This window comes from Cebidichthys violaceus, unplaced genomic scaffold (genome assembly GCF_023349555.1).
Source record: "Cebidichthys violaceus isolate CVI_PGR_0920_01 unplaced genomic scaffold, fCebVio1.0.p SCAF_15, whole genome shotgun sequence".
Lineage (NCBI taxonomy): Eukaryota > Metazoa > Chordata > Actinopteri > Perciformes > Stichaeidae > Cebidichthys > Cebidichthys violaceus.
Window position 1 is genome coordinate 2,443,692 of NW_027176318.1, and position 25,712 is coordinate 2,469,403.

Here is a 25,712-nt window from a genome sequence, read left to right on the forward strand (position 1 = left end):
AGTCCCATTTCTCCACTGCTCTCCTCCTGATGTCTGGGGCACACACACACACATTCTCTCTCATCCATCTTTAACTATCTGCAGCAGAGTAGATACGCCGCAGCGCTATCACACACGTAATAACACGGATCTTTCACATTTTCCGTCTCTTTTTATTTCATTTTTTTTTTCTTTTCGTCTGAAATCATTTCTTCTGGTGTTTTCTTGCGTTTTCCTTCGTTACCTTCCTCTCCTCGTTCTGTCTCCCCCTGTCTGTCAGTGTCAAGTCTCTCACCATTGAAATCCACCCCATCAATGTCAGCCTCACATCAGCAGCGACGGCGCTTTCATCCAATCACACTCTTTAATGTTCTCGGGATCATCTGGTCCTCCGAGGTGCAGCAGGTGAAAATGATTTTTGCCTGCATTTGTTCATTTTGACACATAATACTTTGCTCCATTGACCACTGTAGCTACAGTCGGCTTAACATTATCTCAAATAAATCTTTCAAAATTATACTCCCCCCCCACTCTTATGCAGCTTAACACTTATAGGGCGCATCAAGCCGACCATCCAAAGAAATGACACGGGGCCTTTCTCATTTCTTGATTTTGTGCCTCCTTGTCACCTCATCTCCTCCATCCTCCGGCTTGTGACCCAGAAATCGATCTCATCTTGAAGGACGATTCCTTTAATGCTCGCCGGAGAGGCTGGACGTGTCCATTGAGAAAGTCTTTTTTTGGCACCCGTGAAATGTAAAAGAGGCGCGACCCGAAGCTGGAATAACCTCAAACAATGGCGGGACTCTACGAATGAAACTGTTCCTTTTTTATTAATAATTTGTATTTATTTATGATGATCAAATGATCTGCCCTTTTGTGTTTAATTAACGCCACGTTTGGCACATTTAACCCTCTGTGGCCTTAATTATTACTGCAATATATAAGATCATCTCTGTGCAAACAGCACAATCATGGCTAAAAGTAATTTTTTTGATAATTGATTTAACTGGAAAACAATGGCATCACTTATGTTATGAAGGCTACTTATTCAACTGCTATAATCCTGACAGTAAGTGCAAACAGCTGCTGATGGCGAAATATTATATTAATAAGAACATTCTCTTGCATTCAACGCTAATTTGTTGTATTTCTTATTGTCAGAAAGACAGAGAGACATTAGTGTATTAGTGTGTATATAATATATATATATATATATATATATATACACATGTATAAAAGTCAATTATATATAATGTATGCCACATTTGGTGCTTTACAGAATGAAATATATAGAGCCTGTAATATTCTTATCACATTATGTCACGCTGGGAATAATAAACAGAGATCATAAAATACATTGGTATTACAAAACAATAGGCATGACAATGCAGTTGTGCCACACGTCATATTTAATTGACGTCTCTTTAAAATGACTACTCCGAGGCGAGGATGTCTCATTTGTTAAGTGCCTGTAGCCTTGACTCCTCTCTCCTCGTGTCTTTTCCTCACCCCCTCCCCTCGAGGAGGCGAGGAAAGAAGTCCAGGATGTAGAGAACCTGGATGGAGTTTACATTCTTCTGTTTAAAACTTAACCCTCAGTCTACCAATTGAGCATCTAAGGACTCCCCGACCGAAGTCTAAACTACCATAAACAACTATCATAGCGACATGTTAACACATTATTAGTTGTGCATTTAACTATATTATTTCAATTATTTTAAGAAAGTTCAAATTGAAAATATACACACATTGCACCTTTTATCCCAGGTACACAGTATGAAAAGGAGTCTTCCGTTTCTTTAACATGGGTCAAGAAATGTACAAACAAAGAAGAAATCCACAGTCATTCAACCGTCAACACTTTTGAACTACAATACTTTTGTATCGTCTTTTAATGCAAAGTAGATCGAGACCTTGGTCTCAGTATGGGCCCCTGTTGAAATAAAAAAAATGATGTAATGTAATTAAGTAGTAAATAAGTAAGTTAGTTAAGTACAATAAGTGGTATTTGTTTGCTTTAAGGAAAGTGAAAAAAAGTTAATTAAATCTATGCAAGAACAACACACAAAATGTTGTAAAATCAATGTTGATTTTACTTAAAGCAAACCAGGTTATAATCACATCACAATGAATTATAACTCAGTATATATAATGCATTACAATATTCAACTCATGGAATTAGAACACAGCATGATTTTAACGAATAAAAAGTCAGTGAGTGACCAGCAGTTACAAAGCATTTTGACAACTGACCACATTAGTCATTATAAAATGATTATACAGTATACATTAGATTATTGTTAAAAAGAATGATGAATTATGATGTATATGTATAACTATTAAGCGCTATGAGCAGATTATAGACACGGCCTAATGTCACATGTTACCGAAAGTTGAAACTGGCACTGTACACTGTTTGCGTAGCTGGAAGGCCCTTTTCCACAGAGTGACAGGGAGATTCATTTGCATGTCATTTCAAATTCAAATTGAAAAACGTTTAAAGCGCATAAAGAACACAAGTCCATCAGCCTGTGCAGGTGCTGGCGCTCAAGCACACATAGCCTGCAGGCAGTCACAGCAAATAGCTGCAGTATTCAAACTGGTGCGTCATCACTGTGTTTTTTTTTGTTTTTTTATGCAAAACTTGATTTTTTTATAACATCAAACCAAACATCTGCATTCTTTACTGTGTGTCTCCTCCAATTCATTACGATTTCTCCCTGAATTTGTCACCGCCTGAGCAGCCTGCCAGACAGCTGTCTCTCACGGGCTGAACTTGCTGCTGATTCAACGCGATGGGATGCCCAAACAACCACTGATAAGAGCCGACCACAGCCAACAGACAACGCCAAACACACTGCCGGAGCTGAAAGCAGCAATCAGCCACAGATGCTCAAATGGTGGCCCAATGGTCCCTGATTATCGAGTAAAAATGTCCAGATTTGACATGCTAAGTCTTTGCACTCGTCCTAGTTACTACACTGAGTCTTTGAAAGCTGTTTGTTATGTCGATTTAATGAGGTATTTCACATGAATTGTGTAGAAGAAGAAAAACTAATCCCTGTTAAAGTTACGTTTAAATTCATGTTTCTCAATGAAGAACTAGCTATACCTCAAATGTAATAAATAAAACGTGTCGGTGTAAAAGAAAGACAGACTCACTGGTCCTGTTCAATCTGTGCCGCTTTGTCTAAACAGTCCATCAGCATCGTGGTGGTTAGTCGGCTTAACGCCAGCAGACAGACAGGGCTGACTGATGAGGCCGCCGCCTGAGGAAGTCACACCTCCTGCAGAGTCCCCATGTTTTTTGTCACTTCCCTGTGAGTGCGTTGCCTTAATGTAGTGGAGCAGCTTCTGTCACCACACAGCATTGTTACAATTCAACTGTTGCAAAGTCACGTCCTGCTGGACACCGGTAACATTCCATACAGTCACATTTGACGATGAACGAATATGCCGAAGACTAAGGTCCAATCCCGATGTCCCTCCTAAGGCCTTAAGCCCTGAACCCTCAGGGTCATAAACTGTCGTCACCTGGTAAATGGTGGAGTGTGAGAGGCTGCAAGAGCGGGGAATGGTTTGAATATTGATAAACAAGGTATGTAGCATAGTTAGTCCATACTTCCATTACTCTGATTTCATGTGCTTTTATATTCCGTCTTAAATCCTTAATGTTAATGTTTATGTGTGAATTTAACATCCATGTGCTGTTTATCTTTTTATCCTTTCTCAAACGTCTCTGTGCTTCCTCTGGGCACCTCGTGTTTTAACGTCCCAAAGCAGGGAATTGTGGGTAATTCCCTCAGAGATGCGGAGTTACAGAGAGTGTGCATTACTCAAAATATCTACAGAGAGCCCTTGACAGTGGGATAGCTCTAAACTCTCCCGGATATTGCGAGAACGTCCCCCCCCCCCCCCCAAGTCTGCGAGTGTGAAAGTTGGGATTGAGCCTAATTCTAGTGTTTCTAACCCTGGTATTAAAATACAATGACAAGTCGTGCTGAATGGGTCAATTTATTCAGTTATATATCCTTTTTTTTCTTTCGGCTCACCTTGATACTCAAACCAAAACGAACAAATAAACAACCAAAGAAGTCTTCAGAAGCTTTAGGCTACCGCTGGCGTGTTAGGTGTACCACATGAAATAAGATATTCTGCTGCATTGGGTAGCTTGTTACATAATCAGCAAGGTTAAAAAAAAAAATGACAATTGGAAACTAAAATGTGTTATGTGTGAGCTTGGAGTGATACAGTGTGCTACACATGATTACCAGTGACTAATGTTTTGGCTGGAATCGCAACCAAGCAAACCAATGGGGCAGCTGCCCCCAAAGAGCCAGACCTCATGGGGGGCCAGCAGTCTGCAGCTTCATCATGTGGCAATCATTTTGTGGGAATTTGATTAATTACAAATGTGTTTGGTAAAACTGCACCCACCACTAAAGCCCATTATGAATCCAAATGAGAGGTGCCTAAAAGCAACACCTGCATGATTACTTGTCCTTAGGGACCCATTTTATAGTGAGGTGCACTCTGTATTACATTTCTTTGAGCATTTCCTAAAAATATATGTGCTCGTTCTAGGGGTGGAAGTGGGTTTTGAAATAATAATGGAAATTGAATGGGTGGTTTCAACCGTGGATAAATAAGTCAGAAAAGCTCATTGGACTGCATGATTTAGTGGTTGAAGGAGAGTATGTGATAAAATATAAGAGAGCTTTTAAAAGGAATAGTTTAGTTTGAGAAATTCCAAAGCTACTGACAAAAATGTGAGCGGCTCTCTCTGCCATTTGGCTTTAATAATTCTCCCTAACTTCAGCATGTCAGGCGGCCACCAGGCTCCAATATGGATCACGAGGTGAGAAAGAACCGGTTCCTGTGAGAACATTGTACATGTTCAATTTACAGGAAGGATTGAGTTCTGATGGTTATTACATTATGATTATGAGGAGTCTCATGCCAAAAAATACAAGTTATTGCATACATTAGAGCACGTACAGAGTGTATTATCTCTGCATATCTGGATGATATATTTGTATTCAGTTACAACCCTTGAATGAACAGAGAGTATAAGAAACTGCCCTTTCAATAGGGGCTTGTCCCCAGGTGGGTTAATCCAGCCCTGCTACTGGTAATGATTTGTAATCATCTTCACATTTGGTTGCGGTCTGATCTCTAAAGGTCCAATTCAGTCAAAAGAAACACAACTCATACTTACTGCTACTTTAAAAAAATCGGAGTCAGCTATTGTTGTACACTTAGTCTGCGGCTCCACTGCATCTCCAACCTGTCCAGACATTTCAAAGATAAGTATGTAGATGTTGACTTTTGTTTGGGTTAAAAAAAAATTCTAACAGTGAGCCTCCTGCCAAGGCTGATGCATCTATTCACTATTATTCAGCAGCCATAGCCATTTTATTATCTTTGCCAGGAGATAATTAGGCCGAATGTTTGCAAGAGTGTGTGCGTGTGTGCAACCCTGTGTCTGTCCGTGGCTAATCTCGCATTCTGGTGCAGCAAAGTGCTCAATTTGTTGGGTGGCCAGTTATGGCTGCATGCTCAGGGACCTCTCATGGTTGAAGTGGAACTCACTTTCTCAAAACACCTTCTATTTCCTGTTTGATCTAGCCGACGACTGACTGCTGACTCCTCACTTACTACTCCTAACCGTCCCCCGGTCACTCATAACACAGCTGAGTGCATCGCCTCCATTCAGCCGCTGCTTTGCTGCTGCGAGAAACACAGTCTGTTTAAAATTGCTTACTAACGTACCACATATTGCATACCAGCCATTATTTGGATGAATTGACGACATATTGGGAATCTAAATGGTGCTTTTCTCACACATAAACATATTATAACTTAATAAGGTGTCATACCAACAGCTTTTAGCCTGGCTCAAACTCTCATAAGGTTGGTCTCAAGGCACTCAGACACAATGCATTCTGGGGTAGCTGATGTGCAGTGTCATACTCAGAAATTCTTGCTAATGTAGACAGTATACATTCAGGCATTTCTGGCCAGGGCAGACATCTGCATAGAGTACAATGAGAGCGTATCTACTAGACTTAGAGTCTAGACGGGAGGTTACACAATCATGGTTTGTATTTATTACATAAAAGGTTACAGCAGTGGTCGTTGCAAACACACCTGGGAGAGACCTGCACTCTACTGAGTGCACCCTTATATTTGTAGGTATGATTTTAATATATGAATGGAAATGGTTAAAAGCAATTATTTCTACTAAGTAGGAAACAATACAGTACTGATTTAAAATCTTGCATTAGGCATGTGATGATCTATATGCCAGTGAAGATATAGGTGAAAAGGGGACTGGAAGCAATTAGAGAAATGAATCATGGTAGCCAATAAAAGTCCTCTACATTAGATCAAAGCTCCTCAGGGAAGTTATTATGGGCCATGAGTCCTGTGAGCTGAAACAAATCATCATCCACTCGTCTTCCTGCAATGGCCTGCTACCATTATGATCTGGAGTAAAACTATAAGCAATACTGTCTTTCTTGTAGTAATATGTCATGGTTTTCATTATTATAATTTTAACTTTACATTGGTTTATTTATTATTCATCTTAAAACACAAAAGAGAGGCATCAAATGGAACATAGAACTTTATATGTTCCCTACATGTTGGTCTTTTTTCTTTTACAATACATGTTGAAGTACTACCTGTATTAGTTTGAGGAAACCATAATCAACCTCAAGCACATTTCTTACATTTATTTCTCTGTTAAAGTTTGTCCTTCTCAGATTCGAGGATCCAAGGACAGCGGGTCATATGCTGTGCAGATTGTCAAGCCCCATTGAGCAAATATGTGATATCTGGCAATACAACTTATCTTCATTTATTTCAGAGAAAATCTAAAGCAAATACATACATTTTTGTTCAGGTGTCATCAAAGGAGTACACCACCTAAATGAAGAATTCCAATATGTTATTCCCATGGTCTAGGAACGTTCTGGTCTCGGAAAGTACTGTTTACCAGTGTAGAGTCTGCTAAATCAATTTTATTTTATTTGTAATGCCAAATTGCGTCAGAGGGCTTTAAAATCTGTACAGCAAACTGCATCACCCTTGCATCTGAAAGGGAAAATGAAAGAAGAAACCCTCTGCCAGGATGGACAGAAGTGCAATAGATGTCAAATATGTACAGCATGAAAGACAATAAAATTACAGCATTGTTTGTGCTGAGGTTACATCATGAAGACAATAAAAAAACAAAAAATCAGATCACTGCTATAATGAATACAGCTAAGATTAATCTTGCTCTTATTGAGTTCTGCCAGTTCTGTTGGAAATGATCCGATGAAGATAAAGCTGTATGTCCGAAAGACTTTTTGAGCTTTGAAATGAACAGAATGGAAACTAATGGATCCTTGGATTAATAGAAAAAATACATTCAACTAAAGGACCTTATACTGTCCTGAATTAAAACAGTGATAGTGACTTTTTTTGCATTGTAGCACTACGATTCACGAGGCTTACAATTTGACAAGCCTCAGAGTTGACCCTATTAGGTTTTTAAAAACACGTAAACAAACCAAACAATTAGATGGTTCGTTACAATATAAAGTATGGGAAGACAGAAATCCAAATTGCTTGAGCGTTTTAACATACAGGGACGATTGCAGCAGCATTCCCCTGCCCTATGTCATTTGTTGTTGAAAATACCAAGTGTTGTATATGTGAATTCATGTTTGCTGCAGACAAAGCAGAGGATTCCATCTCATGTACATATTTTTGACATAAGATCAAATGGCATGTAGCTAGTTAGGTGAAGATTTGCACATACATATTTTTAAAGAAAAAAACCCCGATACAGCTGTCAAAACTCATCTTTGCAAGTCATTCTCTCTCTCTGGATGCAGCTTCCCTCCAAGCTAAAAGAAAACTTTAAAGTAATAATGCTAGTGCTAACAGCTAACGCTACTTTCAAAGCCCAGGACTCACTATTATGCTGTGACAACAATGTGTAGATAAAGCATTTAGCATTATTCTCATTCCGCAACTGGCTAGTTAGCTAGCTAATGTTAGCTTGCTAATTCCACCATGTTTTCATGCTGACATTGACAGAAAATGAGCAGAACAGCGGGCGGGTGGCTGGTGGGTCCCTCCTCCCTGCCGCTAGGAGACTACAGCCGGGAGGAGAGTAGACGGCAGCTCCGAAGATGGAGATGCTAGGGTTAGCACTGGCTGAATTTAAGTTGCTACACCGCAAAGTAGTCTCCCAGGACAGGAGGGGATTGTGTGTTCTGATGAACAGTATATAGATTCATGCATTTTGTATTTTGTCAAAATGATGCAGTGGGTGGACTTAAGCTAAGATAAGGGGTGAAGTAACACTTGAAGTTCTTCGAAACAAATTTATTGTTTTGTGTTTTTATGATGTAAACGTGTGGACTTGGACTTGTGAGACATTGCTAAATAAATGAATACCTCTTAAACTACTCTTGGCTGCTAGCAAGAAAGCCATTAAACTCTACGACAAGCTGGGCTGCAACTGTCAACAGAAATAAACTGTATGTGAAAGTGGCCTTTACCTTAAGACTATGATATGATCAATATGTAATCTACCAAAAAAGAAAGAACTAATTATATGTGCATATCGGTCATCGCAGGACGCCTCTTTGTAAAGTATTATGTTGCCAATGTCAGCCATGCCCAGGGAAAAAGCCAATTTGACATTGTGGCCAAACCGTGTAATTACAACTTCTGGGTGTGTCACTGGATGCCATGTGGCTCAAAAATAAATTTCCAATCGACTTACAATGGGAAAGAGACTTCTGTAAATCAGCAGCAATTTTCCCTCTTTTTTTTTGAAGAACATCAACTCATATAGTGCAAACAGTCCCATATGGTCCTAAATTAGTTATTTTGGTGCTGCCTGTCATGTGAATGAGCCCAAGACAGAGCAGTTGGGAGACGTTTGCTCTATGGGCCCGTGGATGTGGAACACTTTATATTCAGAAGTTCAACTTTTCTTGCTTCATGCACCACTTAGCAACTTAAATAGGACTGAATGAGGCCCCACCTCCAACTCTGAATCCAGTTCTCTGTATACATCTATGGTGTCAACCCCCGGCTTTTGGTAGGCAAAATTGGCTAAACATAATCAACAAAAATTATCCAATAAACAGAACAACAACAAAAAACAATATCTTGGTCGGATAGGACAGTACACAGTAACAGAGCCAACAAAAAGCTGCAACTTGGCAATGTTTCCAACAATGGAAGAGCACTCCAACAGAGCTGACATCAAAGACATCATCTGTAGGCATTTGGAGAAGCCTCTGATTCAATTTGAAGAGTACTTCTCCAAGTCTGACAACTGCTGTTGTGACACCAAATGGCTTCAGTTTCCTTTTGGTGACTGCGTAACAGAGGGGTCAAGAAGAACAGTGACAGCAAAGGATCCGTTGATTGAATTATCTGCAGTGGCTGTTAGAAAAGGGAAGAAATAAGACGCAGCCCCCCTCTTGTCTGGTGGTGGATCGGCTGCACGCCGGTTACTTGGGCTGACATCAAAAGCAATAAAGTGACTTTGCTGTTTACGACCACACATCTGTGACAGTGGATTCTCCACCCTTGTGTGCACAGAGAACAAATATAATGCCACCCTTTGGCAAGAAAATAACAAGTCTGGGCCAGATAGGAGAAGAAAAGAAGTAGCATGCAGCTCAGGACGGTCAGATTCCCCACTAGCAGGATAGAAAAAGCTATTTAAAACTTTTTGTTGTTCTATGAATGAACAATATGGAGGTTAATGGATTACTTTTGAGCCAAATGGAGGTTGAAAACACCAGTGACAAACCATTCACTGTAAAAGTGAAGTGCTGTTATTTTAAATGGATACAAGCATCACATCAGGCATGCGCACCAAGTCCTATTTTGCAACATAATCCTCACTGACATATCAGTAATGAAATATTTGGACTAGAAGCTTGTGCATTCAGATCGACATGAGGAAAATAGTGTATATAAGCTGATTTCCATGGCGTTAAAGTCACAGTCACCCTTAACACCTCCATCATTACGCATGTATTATAATCTGCCTCTGTGATCAAACAGCAAGGATAAACCATCTCCCTAATCCATGCTTAATTTCCTGTCCCACTGTGATGTATATAAGCTCTTTTTCTGCCATCACTGGTCATTATCTGCTGCTGATGAAAGCACCAAAAGGAATATGGTGGATTATGGAAAAGCTGTTGGTAAATATGTATTGGCTGCAGGGAATGTATAGACCTGTGAGAGACACATTGATTGATGTGTATCTATAGGCTTTTGTATGACTTTGCTGAATCGATAATGTGTATGGTAAACGATTCCTGTAAAGTGGGGGCGGGAGCTTGAGCTTTTGTGCCTTTAAAAGTCTTGACATTTTCGCCCAAAATACATGTTGGTTGACTTTGTCACGTTTTCTTTCCGTACTCATGACAACTTTTACATTTGATGTTTTAAACTGGTGTCTGGCAGTTTATTTCAGGGTGGGGGAAAAAAAAGGCAAAAATAAAGTCTTTGGAAAATATAGTTTGTAATAAAAGAGAGGAGCTGGGTCAAGTGTTATAAGTAGATATAAAGACAAAAAACAATGATTAAAAATTAGAAATGAGGCTCTCAGAATAAAATTCAAAGAGTTCATTATAATTGGCAGTCTTGTCTGAGGATATTTAAAGCTGCACTAATTAATATTTTCATATTAACAATGGATCAAATGACTGTGGAATGTGAAAAGTGTCACTTGTAGTGATGAACCCACAGAGAATCATCACCAGCTCTACAGCTGCTCTCAGATCAGACTGGCCCTAATCAAGCTAGTTTTCTTCAATTTTAAACTTAAATCAGTCGTTCAATCTCTTTTGGACGTTGCTATTTTATTGAATCTGCTTCAATATTAACGTTTCTGAACAAAAAAATTTGTTTCATAAATACATTTCGCATGGGCCTCATGTCACACTTGCGTAAAAGCACAGTGTCACATAGTTAACGATGTGAAATGATTGGTTAAGTGGAGGCAACAAACTACTAGGTTAAGGTCAGAAAAAAGGTCATGGTTAGTGTTAAAACAATAACCTAACAACGTAACAAGCGTGAATAAATAACAAGCGCCCTTTATAGACTATTGTACATAACGTGGACGTGAACAGAGGTCTCCTGGGTGAAACTCCTGTTTGTTTGACCCATCCACTGCTTGTTGTACTCGTTATTATACCTTGTAACTTCAATACCATGTAACTAGTGACGGTCGCTCAATATACTACATCACCTGCTTTGACCGGATGCAAAAACAGCCACATTCAATTGTCCGTGATTCGCAGAAACGTACAATGTCAACATTTCTTTCTTGAATGCATCTCCTTCAGTCGGCCTCCTCTCCTACTTTACAAATCCGATGGGAGGAACTGCAGGTAGCAAAAAGTTGCCCAAGTGAATTCCAGCTGGTCTAGTTTAAAAGACTTTGAAGAAACAGCACATCTCACTATACCTTACTAGATTTTACTCCATGCTTCAGTTCCATTTTATACATTTTCTTTATGACATTAGTGTCTCATAGTTTCCTACAGTTAAATCACAACTAAACTGCTGTTCTGGTCTTTGCACCAAAACTGATCGTTTTTTTTCGGCATTTTTCTACAGTTTCTTAGGCTTCTAACACAAAGTGGGTTTTCCACAAAGCCGGTGGTCATTTTTGACTTCCAGTTGAACTTTGAGAAACATCTTCAAGTTAGTTTTTGAGTTCTGTTATTTTTCATTTTGGAAACCCTGCCAAACTGTCCTCTCTTATCTTTCCAACACATTATCATTCATTTTTGTCTCTTTTGTGTCCATTATAATGCACTGTCCATCCATTATCTTCCACTTATCCAGGGCTGGGTCACAGGGGCAGCAGGCTAAGCGGGGTATCCAGACTACATTCTTTCCCACCACGTTTTCCAGCTGTTCCTGGGGGGCCCCAAGGCATTCCCAGGCTTGATGAGATACTGTATGTTCTGGGTCTACCGCAGGGCCTCTTACCAGTTGGACATACCTGAAAAACCTCTACAGGGAGGAGTCTAAGAAGCCTCCCGATCAGAACCACCTCAGATAACCACTTTTGAACTGAAGGAGCAGCGGCTCTATTCAGGGCTTCCTGCGGATGTCTGAGCTTTGTCTTCCAGTTGGCAACGGTCAGAACACGGCTTCAGACTGTAAAGCACTGTATTGTTCTGTATGCAAAGAAGCCATATTATGTCTACAAATTCTGAATTCTGCTGCATGATTACCAATAGAGACAGGGTTCAAAGTGTTTCCCTAGTTCTGACTTTTTTTTAACACTGGTTCCATTTTGGATAAAGTGTAAAACCCTCTCAGGTCATCAGAACAATGGTTGTGCCAAGTTCACCGTTCAAGATTCATGCTGACCAAGCATTTTCCGTCCTGACTCATGGGCTGCGGTTGAATCGTCAAAAGATGACTTCTCGTGTCTTTTGCCAACCACTTTTACTTGACCAGGAAGGAAAAATTCATGATATCAAGGAAAGGTGTTAAGGAGAATTCATAAGGATTTAGAAAAGACAACTGCGACCCCACTGCACTTTTGGCAAAATCTGCTATATTTCTTCATTTACTTACTTTATTTCTTACACATAAAGAAGAGGAAGGTGACAGTGCTGCACAGTTCAAGTAAGAATTCCTATCCAAAACAGAATCACACCTCCTAAGAAGGTTGTTTTCAATTCACCAACAGCGTACAATTTGACAGCAAAGGCGGATGTTATTGATGGCCAGACGGTGCGTCACTTTAAATGTTGCTGCTGCAAGGCATTGTGGGACAACATTATCCCATTTCCTTTGGCAAAGGTCCAGTGTAGCCTATGCTAAAGAAGATAAGAAAGGAAGCATTGAAGCATCTTTCCTTAGCATTTAGAGAACTCAAACAGCTTTTATCATGGCTGCCACTTCGATATTTCCAGGTCATTTCATTCAGTTAGGAACCTCCCTGAGCAAAACAAGACCATTCAACGCATAGCCCGACAGCACTAGAGCATCAGCAGGATGACCTAACTGCTTGTACTAGGCCTGCTTTTTTTTAGTTGGGTGGAGGTTTGTTGCTCGGCATTGTGAGGCGGTTGCTTACATATTTAATTCTGAACACAACAAAAACAATATTTTGCCTAAAATGTGGGATAGCAGGAGATATTGGCAGCCAAGACAAATAACATGACATGATGACAATGTAAGACGTCCTTTTGGACTATGGTGAGTGAACAGTCCAGTCTCTGTGTGGCGGCTGATTAGTGGGAACTGTAAAGAGCAGCGCAGTACGTTGGACCATAGTGTCTCTCATTGCCGATTTGAATGTGTAAAAACAATAACTAAGGAAACAATACTTAGTCCTGAAACACAAGAACAAGTTTTAAAGTTTAGTGCCAGTAATCTGACTCGTGTATATTCATGTGAGCTCTCAGTATCACTGAAATGAGTCACTAAGCTAACTATTAGCTGTTAGCTCTCCTCCCCACCGCATGTACAAGAAGCACAGAGAGCTTGCTTGAATGCAAGCAAGTCCCAGCTTTGTGAGTCGACTGTGTCCATGTCCTACAGTCAGGCCACCATACAGTACAGAGCTGTGGAGATTCACATGGGACAGTAAGCGAGGATTTGTTCTGCATGCATGTATGAATCTCTTCCGGATATTTCCCCAAAGGCACCCTGTATCCTTATTGCATCACATCTCCCATATGGTTTTTTCCATCTGCTCGTCCCTTCGTCCCTCCCTTCGTCATCTCATTCCTCCGTGGCACATGAATGGGCTGAACATGCCCTGGATCTGTTTAAACAGTGGCATTTAAAAGGTCCGCATCAGGGTTTTTCTGGCATGCTAGAAAGGAGAATTCAGAGGAAAGAAGCGGTATGGTTTGAAGAAATGGAGAAAAGACATAAAGCAGCTTCATCTGTTCAGATGTATACTGGTTTGAATATGTGCACGCGCTTTTCTAAATGTTTTACTGACTTAACCTATTTGAAATCATGACTTCATGCAGAGTTCAAATTACAGAAGGGGTCGGGGGGTTTTGACGTCCTTAAAGAAGAATTGAACCTCCTAAAAAGAGATGAAAACAACAGAGGGGGGGGGGGGGTCCACTCATTTGCATACACTTCTTACCTGTAACCATATTTAAATATTACAATATATTTCCCATATGCATGCCTGGAAGAATCTTGCGATGCAATTTCAGACACCCCTAAAATGGACGTCTCGTCTGCCTGGTTAACTATAGAAGTGAGGCTGATCACATCTTGCATTCGTAGCGATCCCTACGAAAAAGGACTGCTCCTCGATTTGTAGATATCCCAAAAAAACTGTTTTGTCCGTTATCCACGTAATCACGAGCGAAGAAGTATAAAGACCGCTGAAGCTCAGCAGGGCGGGCTGGAGGGAGGTGGATGGGTCCAACAAACAGCAAACTTAGAAGACAACAAGAAGTCGACGTTGATTTTTTTTTTTGTCACGTAACTTTCGGAATTAGTTGCAGCACTTCCGCAGTCATTTTGACCCAAACGCCGATCTTTTCCTTACTTTTGCTTATGTATGCTTGGAACGAGCGGAAACGGACCTGTGGCTGGTATAATGCATTTGATTTGTCATCATCTAAAGACTGCAGACATTACGTTACATGATGTTCAGATCACCGATGCGCCTGTGGTGCGCAGGGTGCGAGGACAGGCTCCTAATTAACAATTAAAGCAGCTTGGTGCATTTTCCCCTCTTGGCCAATCAAGGTGTGATGACATCCTTTTCTTTAGCGGGAAGAGAATCGCACACCCTGGGTGTTCTGGTCCTTCCGTCACTTAATGCAGACCTCATTTCAGCAGATATTGTCAACCAGAAAGTCTCTCTAGGCCCTTTTGAGAATTCTCCTCGGTCTTAACTTTTCTAATTGAGGGTGATTTTAGGTATCCTGAAACGATACCTGAGTGAATATTAAAGGAGTTAAAGTGCTATTTGTGCTGCAGTTTGTGCTTGCTATATGATAACCTAATCCCCAAAGGCTTTATTTTGTTATCTTGTTCATTGGTTTTATTTCCATTGAAACTCTCATTATACACATTGTAGAGTGTAGATTTGACTTAATAATTTCCATCATAAAGGAGGCATTTGTTTCTCCAAGTAAACATTGCTTTATTGTGTGGTTTGGAGCCGGTTCTCATCTGAACACTGGGGAATCAGTGCCACCACGTTGTAGAATTCACACACATGAAATCAGTGAAAACCATCTTATGTGACCTTCACATTTCAAAACTCATTATGTCTGTATTGCATGTTGAGTCATAAATCATGAGTCATCTCAGCGCTTTTAGTTTTCAAGGAAGACCAACAACACATATGTGCGTGTGTGTGTGTGTGTGTGTGTGTGTGTGTGTGTGTGTGTGTGTGTGTGTGTGTGTATCACAAGCCTGGTACATCTTCTTCCACCTTTACCAGCAGCATCAACACATGAATGCGTCAATATTAATAATAAACCATTGATATAGGCATACCATAAATATTCTCCTTATGACTATACATTGGTACTTTTAAGTGTATTAATGATATTACAGTATTTTTATACTGTGCTCTAGTGAACGATTAAATCACAAACACATTGGTTGTATAGATATTAATAGTAATGACCCAGCCAGAAAGTGACACTCACAAAAACAAAAGGCAAAGGAGACGGGCTCCGTGTTTCAGGTCATGGGTTGCCATCGTCCCTGGTTCCGCACTGAGGAACGTTAACTGTCGGGCCCGTGAAGCTGACACAGCCGGAGCCACAAGCCACTGTCAGCAGCCGGCCTGCCCACCCTTTGAGTGTAGAAATATTGTCTGTCCATTAGAAGACTGTGGTGATACAAAACAGAATTTGGCGGGCCGCCACAGACGAGGAAATGAACGGGAAGCACTGTGACTTCTTCTTCCTGTTCAGTGCCACTGCTCATAAAAACACTGTCTGTCCTTGGTTCGTAAGCTACGTTTCCCAGCAGTAGCTGTTTGTCTTCGTTCGCTCGTCACCCTTTTATCAGCTGTCAATAAAACGGGATCGCCAGCCTGCCGACACCGGGTTAAAAGGATAAAGGAACTTTTCTGATGAGTTTCCCATCTTCGACCCTTTTTTTTTTCTTCTTTCTAAAATGAATGAATAATTTAAAATCATTTGAAAATCGTTTTTGACTGCAAGAAGGGGAATTGTGATTTCTGTTGGAAGTTCCAGCTTTATGTCTTCAGTATGAACCGATGACTCTGAAACCAACCATTTGTAGCGTTGGTTGTTCCATGCTCCATCCTTTCATCCATAAGGATTATACCACTGTTTTATTCATCATAAATCATATTTTAAAATAGTATTAGTGCTGAGAAATACCTTCAGCTAATTGGCTGGTCTGGAGGTGTAAATTGGACACAGTTTTTTGTTTTTGTTAAGAGAAATGTTGAGAATGTGACACCGGTGCTGTGCAACACGAGGCCAGTGTTCCAGCAGTGATGCAGCAGCTTTTAGTGATTAAAGGAAGCCTCCCTAACATGACTGACGACAGTAGTGGAGCCCGACAGCGAGCGGTCCACAGTCCACTGGTCGAAGACGTCTTTCAAGAGTCGGCGCATGCTTGCACACAAATGGCAGCCTCCTGCTGGGAACTTGTGTTCACCGCAAACCATTTGGAAACCATTACAATCATGACAGACGTGTGTGTGTGTGTGTGTGTGTGTGTGTGTGTTTGTGTGCACACGCGGGGGCAGCGTGTGCTGATGAGAGCAGTTACCGGGACTACGCCATGGTGCATCATGTTGACTCCAGATGCGGTTATCTCAGCAAGAGTGTCGGGAGGAGGCCGCGGCCGGGCAGTGATGGAGGGGCGGAGAGTACAGACAGTAAGGTCACTGCGAGAGCACGGCGCCCGATGGATTTTATGCTCCCTTGCTGTTATACCTGCTGGATTTATAAACTCACTTGTTAAGAGAGGTAAAGCTCGCAGTGGCTTGAGTGCATTTTCGGTCAAAGTGCGCCGGCTGGATGTTTTGTGTAATGCTCATTTGTATTCTGACCGCAGGCCTCAGCTGATCCCTATTTTTTGCTGCCGGGCTTGGTCGAGGGAAGCCTCGCATCCTGTCAGCTTACCTTTTCTTAATTCGTCTCACTTTTACAGACGCGTCATGCCGTCTTTGTAATATATCATCCCAGGTCATGTAAATCCAGCAGCCTATAGCCATTTATGCACTCCGGGCGGTATTTGAGGAATGAAATGCAGTTATGAATTTTTAAACAGCACACACATGCGTCGAGTCTCCAACTGCATCTCTGATTCTGTGTGCCTTTTTTTTTTTTTTTTTTTTTTTTTGGTGGCTCAATCCACCAGCATTTGTATTGTCAAGGTGTTGCTTTTCTGATATTCCAGATATGCAAATATTTTTCTCCACTCACAGACGGAATTAAATTGATTCAAAGCTGGGTTTTTTTTCAATTGTATATGTATTAATTCTCTATTTATGTAGGAATGCCAAATGCATGATTGCAAACTCACTGGGCCCCGTCTGAGAGGATCACAACAGTTACCTTTTCTCTGTTGTTTCCGTATATTCGAACATAATCCCACACCACACAGAATCACCAGTGGACAGGCTTGTAAAGATTTACTCAGTGAACTGATCTTATGGCAAACAATAGTGGTCGGATTAGCTGGATAAAAAAAGAGATCAAACCCCGGGAAGAAGTGAATCCACCTCTCCAGAACAACAGGGATTTGGGGTTTGAACCCAAAAGGGGAAATCACTAATGTATTTCAAAATTGAAAAACATGGAAATGAGGCTCTTTGTCCTCCATGTGTGACATAGCCTTTCAGTTACTACAATTACTGTGTAGGAGGCTGTGTTCCGTTTCTATGCTTTCTGATTCTATGGCGTTCAAAGCAGCCTCAGGGTACGCTTATTTAACGTTGCTCTGTAAATTACTTCCACCAGCGAAAGCACATTATGTTTCCACCTCTGACTTGTTTGTGTGGTTTCCTGAGAGTATCTACAGATTGGATTGATGGGTGGTCAGATCAGGAGGTTACTGATTTACATCATCATAACGATTCAGTTCATAGTCGCAGGCTCGGCTATTAGATGGTCTCACACTAGCTCGACAGACAATGAAAACAACAGAAGACTCAGTAGAGTGCAGTTCCGCTCCACCAGGTGTGTCTCCATCTCCCCTCCCAAACAAAGAAGAGTTGAATCTCACTCGGTCGTTCTTCCCGGCTCAAGATGATACAAAGTGGGGATTTATTATTCTCGCATTGTGCCTAACTTAAGCCGATCGTAACATATCGGGGACAGAATTAATCTGGAAATGCATGGGTTCAAAATGAGACCAAACTTTTCTACAGATGCCAGTTTTTAAACCAGGACAAAAGACGACTTTGACTATTTGTTTGTTTCCGACCTAGCGGACTGCCTTACCAACTGTTGATGAGGATACATACAATCACAACATGTATTGGTCTGATGGGTCCAGTACTATGCAACATTGGCTGCAGACAGACGTACAGATACACACACACACATGAATGAACACGGGGATTTAGTCTTTTTTAGATCACATTGACAAAAGGGCGTAAACATAATGAAACCGACGAGCTAGTGCTCTATGTACAAATTCTACATTTCATTCTTTTCTTCTTAAAACCCAATATGTAAAGATACATAATGCGTTATTGTACCAAATAAGGGAATATTTGGTGTTTTCATATGTGCTGTACATGAACAAAAGTATATTCCTCTAGTAGCTGTCATTATGTCTAATTCTCCTGCTGTTTATTTATCACTTCATAATCCCCAGTGTAGTCTGTGAGCCAACTCTCAGAGGAATATTTTACATGTACATATTCTATATCCAGATATCGATCTGTCTACTTGAACTATTGGAACCATTATTATATCGCATGACTTAGATTGAGTTTGTTGTTAGTTTGGGTTATCAAGAGCTTTTCAAAGCTGAGCTTGTATTGACGGTCCTTTCCTTTGTGTCTGTCTCAGTGAAGAAGGTAAACGCATGCAGGTCACACGGGGTTGAAAGTGAAAATTCATAATCACCGTGTTGAGGAAGCAATTTGCGGTAACAACAAGATCTCTACGTCTTCACCACCGCCACCGCCCACGCTCAAGCAGTGATGGGGATCAGACGAGCCCACAGCTAATCTCGGCGTAGCGTGGCATCTTTGCCGCGCCACCAACTCTTTGGTAGAAAATACCTCAACGGCGGGTCGGCCATGACTCTGGATCAGCATGGAACCCTTTCGCCTCAGTCCTCATCCAACCCAGGACAGGTGATTTAAAAAAAATGTATCCTGCAGTTATTAAAATGAAAGAAGAGCGGCTTTGCTGCGACATTGTATTGCAATAGACCTCAATGCTTTTTGAATGACAGAAGTGCTACACGACAAATTGCTTTTGCTTAAAATCTCATTTTCTTCAGGTTTCTTTCAGAGCTACATTTTTAGCCTTTGTGGATCACAATCCGAAATACCGAAATCAGACCAAGAATATGCAATAGAATATGAAATGCCACTAGATAATCATGTGTTATCGTGTCCCACGCTGACTCATTTTTGCACTTAAAATAACCGCAGCCACAACGGCGTACAGAGTGATGACCCGTTGCTTCCACGGCGAATGTTTAGCTCACGCTCGTGCTCCCCCGTCACCCTCCTCCTCTCCGCGTGTCCTCGCTCTACGACTCGAATCAACGGCATCACAAGTGTAGCAAATCCCATCAGCGACACGGATTCTTTGTTTTTTGTCACGGAGAGGTGTGAATATTTTGTTTCCGTCTCTGTGTTTGTGCATAATTAGGACTCGGCAGCGCGTCATTTATAATCTGAGAGGAGAATCATTTACCACTTGTTGTGGACTCCGCAGCCGAACAGCAGCTTTCTCTGTCGCCGTGTTTGTTCTTTTCTCTCTCTCTCTCTCTCTCTAATTCCATCTCCAGTGCTGCAGCGAGCACAAACGTAACGAGATTGAAAATGATTTTCTCCCTAATCAAATTAAGATTTTGTGAAAACATCACAGATTGATCAGGCTGCTTTCTCATGTTCTATCTCAACATTACTGTTGAGCATTCTGAGAATTCACATTTAACGATTGATCTCTTTTATTATAGTCTCATTTTCTCCATATCAACTGCTGCAATATTGTTAGGGCTGCTACACATGAATCACATCGTACCAAGGTTTTTGACAACATTCCACATGCGCCTCTGTCTCGCTGTCTATAGATAGGGTTAAGGTTTTTTTCAAAGCTCTCCCAGATACATGTCAGAAAAAAAAATGGAATCTCCAGATGTTCAGTCATAGTCAACCAGGCATTTCCATTTACCTTTACTGTTGTACATCAATCTGTACCGACTCCAGCGGTCCACAGGCATGGACCTGCATGTAACACTGACATCTGTATCTTCCTGGCCAGCTTGTGGGACACGGTTCAAATACCTTCCTCACTCCAGCTTCAACCTCATGAAGATGCTTGTGTTGATTTATTTTGTTTTTTTTTGTTCTTTTCTTTTACTACTGTCCATGCTTGCTTGTGTTTTGGGTTTATGTATAATCTTTGTGCTGTGTGTTCTGTGTTTGTATGCATTTTGTACCTTCATTTTTTTTTTGTGTGTGCAAATAGACTAAATCTCCCAATCTGTCAACCCAGATCCAAAAAGTGTGACCCTGGGTTGGCTGTAGCTGAGAAATGAACTAGAATGCTTTGGAATAGAATACGTCAGAATATCACAATATGAACAGTGGCTAAATTAAGTAGATTAGAACAAATATGGTCAGACTTGGGGATTGGGGTTTACAAAAGATGGGGATTATCAGCATTCATTTTAAAATACATTTTACGATAAAGATACACTACCATAGCGCTGGGGAATGTTTCAACACTATGCGCCGACTAACACAACGCAAGGGCAACTGTTGTTACAAAATGTTACAGTTAATTTGCGTTTCCTGAAAAAAACATTGTGAAAAGGTAAAAGTTCTAAGACGAAAACATGGCCTCCCAGACTGGACATCAACGTAGTAGCCTGTCAATCAGCGTGTAGCCCCGCCCCTAAAGCATCCCCTGCTTTATGGTCTGTTTGACTCTAAATGGAGCATAATGTACTAAATGAACATCATGCTGTATTGAAGAAGACTTGAAACTAGAGATTGAGACCATAAACTCATGTTTACAATGTTTACTGAGGGAATACATCAACCAGCCGCTGGCCATTTGTAAGAATGCAAGTTTGAGGCACTTCCACATCGGCTTCATGTTTCAGACTCGCTGGTTGCCGCCTGCTTCTGCAACGTCATTTTTAATTTAAAACAGCGGTCTGTTCACTTGGCGTTCTTCTTTTCATCCAGCAACTCTTTTACCGTTTCATGCATGCTGCTTATATTTGCAAACACATTTGAATAAATTCCAAGAAATTGTGCTCATTTCCTCTAAGTTTCCAGGAGACCATGCTGATTCCCGAGCCGCATCTCTGACACAGCCTTGACTCTGCTCCCATTCAAACTGCAGCACTGCAGGACAAACACGCATGCACACACACACACACACACACACACACACACACACACACACACACACACACACACAGCGGCTTTCATTTTCAAACAGCCTTCCATGATAAGAAATGTGGGTAACAATGAGATGTCTGCATCAATAGCCCCACTTCAGCCCAACATCCAAGAGTCACGTGGGATCAAACCCACATCAAAGCCTGGCCGGCGCCACTATGAAAGCCCAGTAACAATGGGACAATAATTAAAGCCACATGGATATGGAACCATCCCCCTGTCACACACACACACATCTCTCTTCCTTGTTGTCATAGAAATCCAAAAAAAAAAAAAAAAAGCACCGTTTGATGTCTGCCGTGACAATACACCAACCCATCCAAATCGTGAGGTGCAGATATACCTGTCGCACAATATGTAAGCAAGTCATTTCCGTCCATTGTGAATGCACATTTAGACGCTCTCATCCACTGAGCAGGAGATCATTATTCGGGGCACAGGGAGCTGTCATAGCCAGCAGTAATGCAAGAGCAATACATAACAAAATGCCAAAGCACTTCCAATGTACTGTTTAATGAGGCAATATACAAGAATATGCTTTGGCTGTATTGATTCAGACACTTTTTTTGTATCCATTCATGAATAGTCAGGCTCATTTACTTCATTTATCATGTAATTAATGTCCAGAACGAGCTCATTTTTTCTCTCAGTAGTCCTTGATTAATGCTATTTTCTTTTTCCCTGCTCAGTGTGGAGAAGGATTATTTTAACTGTTAGAGGGAAAGAAGCCAAACTCATATATGGAGGGGGGGGGAAATCAAGTTGCGCATCCACATTATAGGGAGGAAAGCCTTGATCATAATGTCTAATCCAACAGTTCATGAATTTCATAAATTCACCTGTAGTGTCTTCAAACTATGTCATTTTCCAGAACACGTCATTATTAATGGCAGTTTTCTCTAAATCTATGAGCCAGAAATCTCCACTTCAAACTCCAAACTGTCCAGTTGTATTCCTGTCTATATTCTGAAAAGGGTTTGTTCATGTATATCTTTCAGAGCCTGATTTATACAACATTTTATTACTCAACACATGTTTTTATGACTGACAGTATTTTCAGATTTATGGGGTGATAAAAAGAGATATTTAAAATCCCCTCTGTAAAAACAGTTCACTCTAATTTGTCATCAAAATGAAACAATGAATGAGTTTTAAAACTGGTTTCATCCAAAGCTGACAATTCTGTTCAGTAGAGGTATTCAAATGTTCACATATTTAATACGACAGTGCCTCATTTGCATATTTAAACATGAAATTTCAGAAAGCTTGTACCACAAAGCATAACTGTCTTCCCCTTAAGATATTTAAAGGTCATTACATTGTGCCTCGTCAGAAAGCACGTCAGTAAAAAAAGTTCTACCATGAGTGCCCGACATTGTCTTCAGCGCTGCTGCACACGCACGACAATGATGACATAAGGCGCGTAATAGCGCAGATACTTGTTGGATGTCGTTATTCCCTTTGGGTGCGCTTTAAACAGAACTCGCACAGCTCATGATGGAAAAGGAAGGGGGGGAGAGAGAGAGAGAGAGCGAGAGAGAGAGAGAGAGAGAGAGAGAGAGAGAGAGAGAGAAGAAAAGGTCCCTTGTACCTCTTCAGCATCGACCTCCTCCTCGCTGTCAGTGGGTTCCGGCGTTTTCACGAACCACCACTGGATCTCCAAATATACGGACGCGGTTCCGCTCTGGAAAGCGCACGCCATTTCTATGTTTTGTCCCTCTTTAACCGTCATGTTGGAGGGCAGATCTGTGAAGCGACCTGCAGATGAGAGACGGACAAAAAAAAAAAAAAGGGGGGGGGGGGGGGTTATGATGGGGACAATTGTGTGTGATTTGTACCCATGAATTAATCACTTAAATGGTCTGCTAGTGAACGCAGTCATACATGTGGCGGCTTAACTGTGTGTCACTGAAGCCCAGCCTTGATTAAAAGGTGCGTTCTTACCGAAGCGTGCCAAAAGCGTCTTCGTCGGGAATTTACATAACGCAGTCGGACCACGGATACATTATTCGCACACTTAATTCCGAGCAGGAAGATAATTTATACTGGGGTTTTTTTTAAGTCATTCTGTGGCCGTTGTCGCGCTCTCTGTGCCCGCGATTAAATGCGAAATATAACTTGACTGTTCGAGAATTAGGGGTCAACGAAAGAAAGCATAAAGGGGGAAACATGAGAAAAAATAAAGGAGTTTGGTTTGGAGGATGCTAATACTGGGGGAATGTGGCCCCAAAAGGAGAGTCCGTGGCGACGATAGAAGAAAAGGAGCGAGGATCTTCGCGCGTGCAAACTTCCATTCCAAAGCATCACTCCGGGTCCACGTTATCTACAGGTTTGTGCGCGCACTTATCAGACATTTTTTTTTTGGGGGGGGGGGGGGATTTCAGCTGTTACGGGGGGAGAAGTGCACAGAGGCGGTTTGAAAGTGGTAATCTCAGTGTGAAGGCTTTGAACACCGCCGGACCGCCGCATGCAAGCAGCTGTCCGCGGTGCTGAAATCACCGGCTGGTCGCTGCTCACTTTTCATGCACGGAGCCTCTTCAAATTAAATTCGATTTCTTGAATCGATTACCTGGGATGAAAACCAAATAATGCGAGAATAAAAAAACAAAAAAAAACAGCCGCCCGCTCTCCTCCTCCGATGTGAAACGACTTGATTTCAAACAATCACCAGTTGCATTTTTTTTGTTCGTCATCACGGGGTATTAAAAAATCCCGTAACCTTCTTCAGCTTTCATTATGAGCTTTGTTTCGCCCCCTTTCTGGGTTTATTACAATCCATCTCACTTCAAACATCTTCCTCCAAATAGCATCCTCTGCTTTTCTAGAAACACTGCGCACTTTGAACACTTTCTACCTCCAGAGCCGCAAAGCTCGACGCGATGCCACCGTGTTGTTATAGGGACACATATGCATGTTCTTACCTTCAAAGGAGAATCCCAATTGCACACAGAATCCGGCAAAGAAAACAAATCCAACAGAATCGTGAGAGGTCCACATCATTCCAATATAGAGAGGTTGCTTTTTTTTTACATCAGCCGAAAAGACGAAAAAAAGGCGAATGTTTCCCCCCCAAAAAAATATAAAAATGCCAACACACCAGCAAAATCAAACAGTTGCTGGGCGAGTGGGTTTAAACGGAGATTGCCGAAGGTGGAACATGCTGCAAAACTACAGCTTGTCGTTGATGAAGTTCTTTTTTCTCTCTCTCTCTCTCTCTCTCTCTCTCTCTCTCTCTCTCTCTCTCTCTCTCTCTCTCTCTCTCTCTCTTTCTCTCTCTCTCTCTTTCTCTCTTTCTCTCTGCAGGAGAGACTGTCGACTGCTCGGCTGTGCTTAAGTCTGTAAAAAAAAAACGACCGGGCTGCGGTGCTCGTCTGCGCTACCGGAGAGACGTCAGTCTAGTGGATCACTGTGGCATCCTCACGCTTCACGCACCTCTGCGATTCTAGTCCACATCCGGCTCCTCGCTGTCACCTTGACCGCTTGATTTAAAAAAAAATAAAAAAAATGCGCCGCGCATTGCAGCGTGAGAAACTAAATGATTGCGTTCATGAGGGGATCTTTATTTAGAAAATTATCTGAATCAAAAAAAAAAAAACAAGATATGGAGTTTGTTTCCTGTGCTGTACTTTCTAGATGACCGATGCCATAAAGCCCCCCCCCCCTGCAAAAACTTCACAAAACAGAGACGAGCGGAATAGAAGTCCCCTCGCAAAGCCGTAACATTCTAGATGATAACAAGTGTGCGTATTTAGTGTGGGCGTGTCCAACTCTGGAGCGCTTTTGCAGTCTAACCCGTCTTAGAGGCTATAAAATAATATTGTAGCATTAGATGGGAGCAAACAGGGAGGGGTGGAGCAGCGGCCCGACTGTACGGCATGTCCTGAGTCATTAAGATAGAAGAGATGCTGCTGTAATATTATATATATATATATATATATATATATATATATATATATATATATATATAGACACGAGTCTGCTGGGCAGGCTGAGAACACGGTGGCCTTTGTTGCGTTGGCACAACTTGTGCCACTCCTAATATCTGCTCTTAAGAGGCGACTCTTGTGATGCAAATCGTATTAAATATGGGTTCATT

At 41.4% G+C, this 25,712-nt stretch overlaps 1 protein-coding gene across 1 annotated transcript in view; it reads right to left on the minus strand.

Moving 5' to 3' along the window:
• The window catches only part of vstm2a (V-set and transmembrane domain containing 2A), an 85,285-nt gene extending 60,024 nt beyond the window's left edge, over positions 1 to 25,261 (minus strand). The window contains exons 1-2 of the mRNA XM_068709610.1: positions 24,538 to 25,261; positions 23,208 to 23,374 (exon numbers count right to left, since the gene is read on the minus strand). Of these exons, the coding sequence (XP_068565711.1) occupies positions 23,208 to 23,374; positions 24,538 to 24,616 (246 nt within the window). The 5' untranslated portion in view covers positions 24,617 to 25,261. The remainder of the gene's footprint in view (positions 1 to 23,207; positions 23,375 to 24,537) is intronic.
• Positions 25,262 to 25,712: the final 451 nt, after the last annotated feature.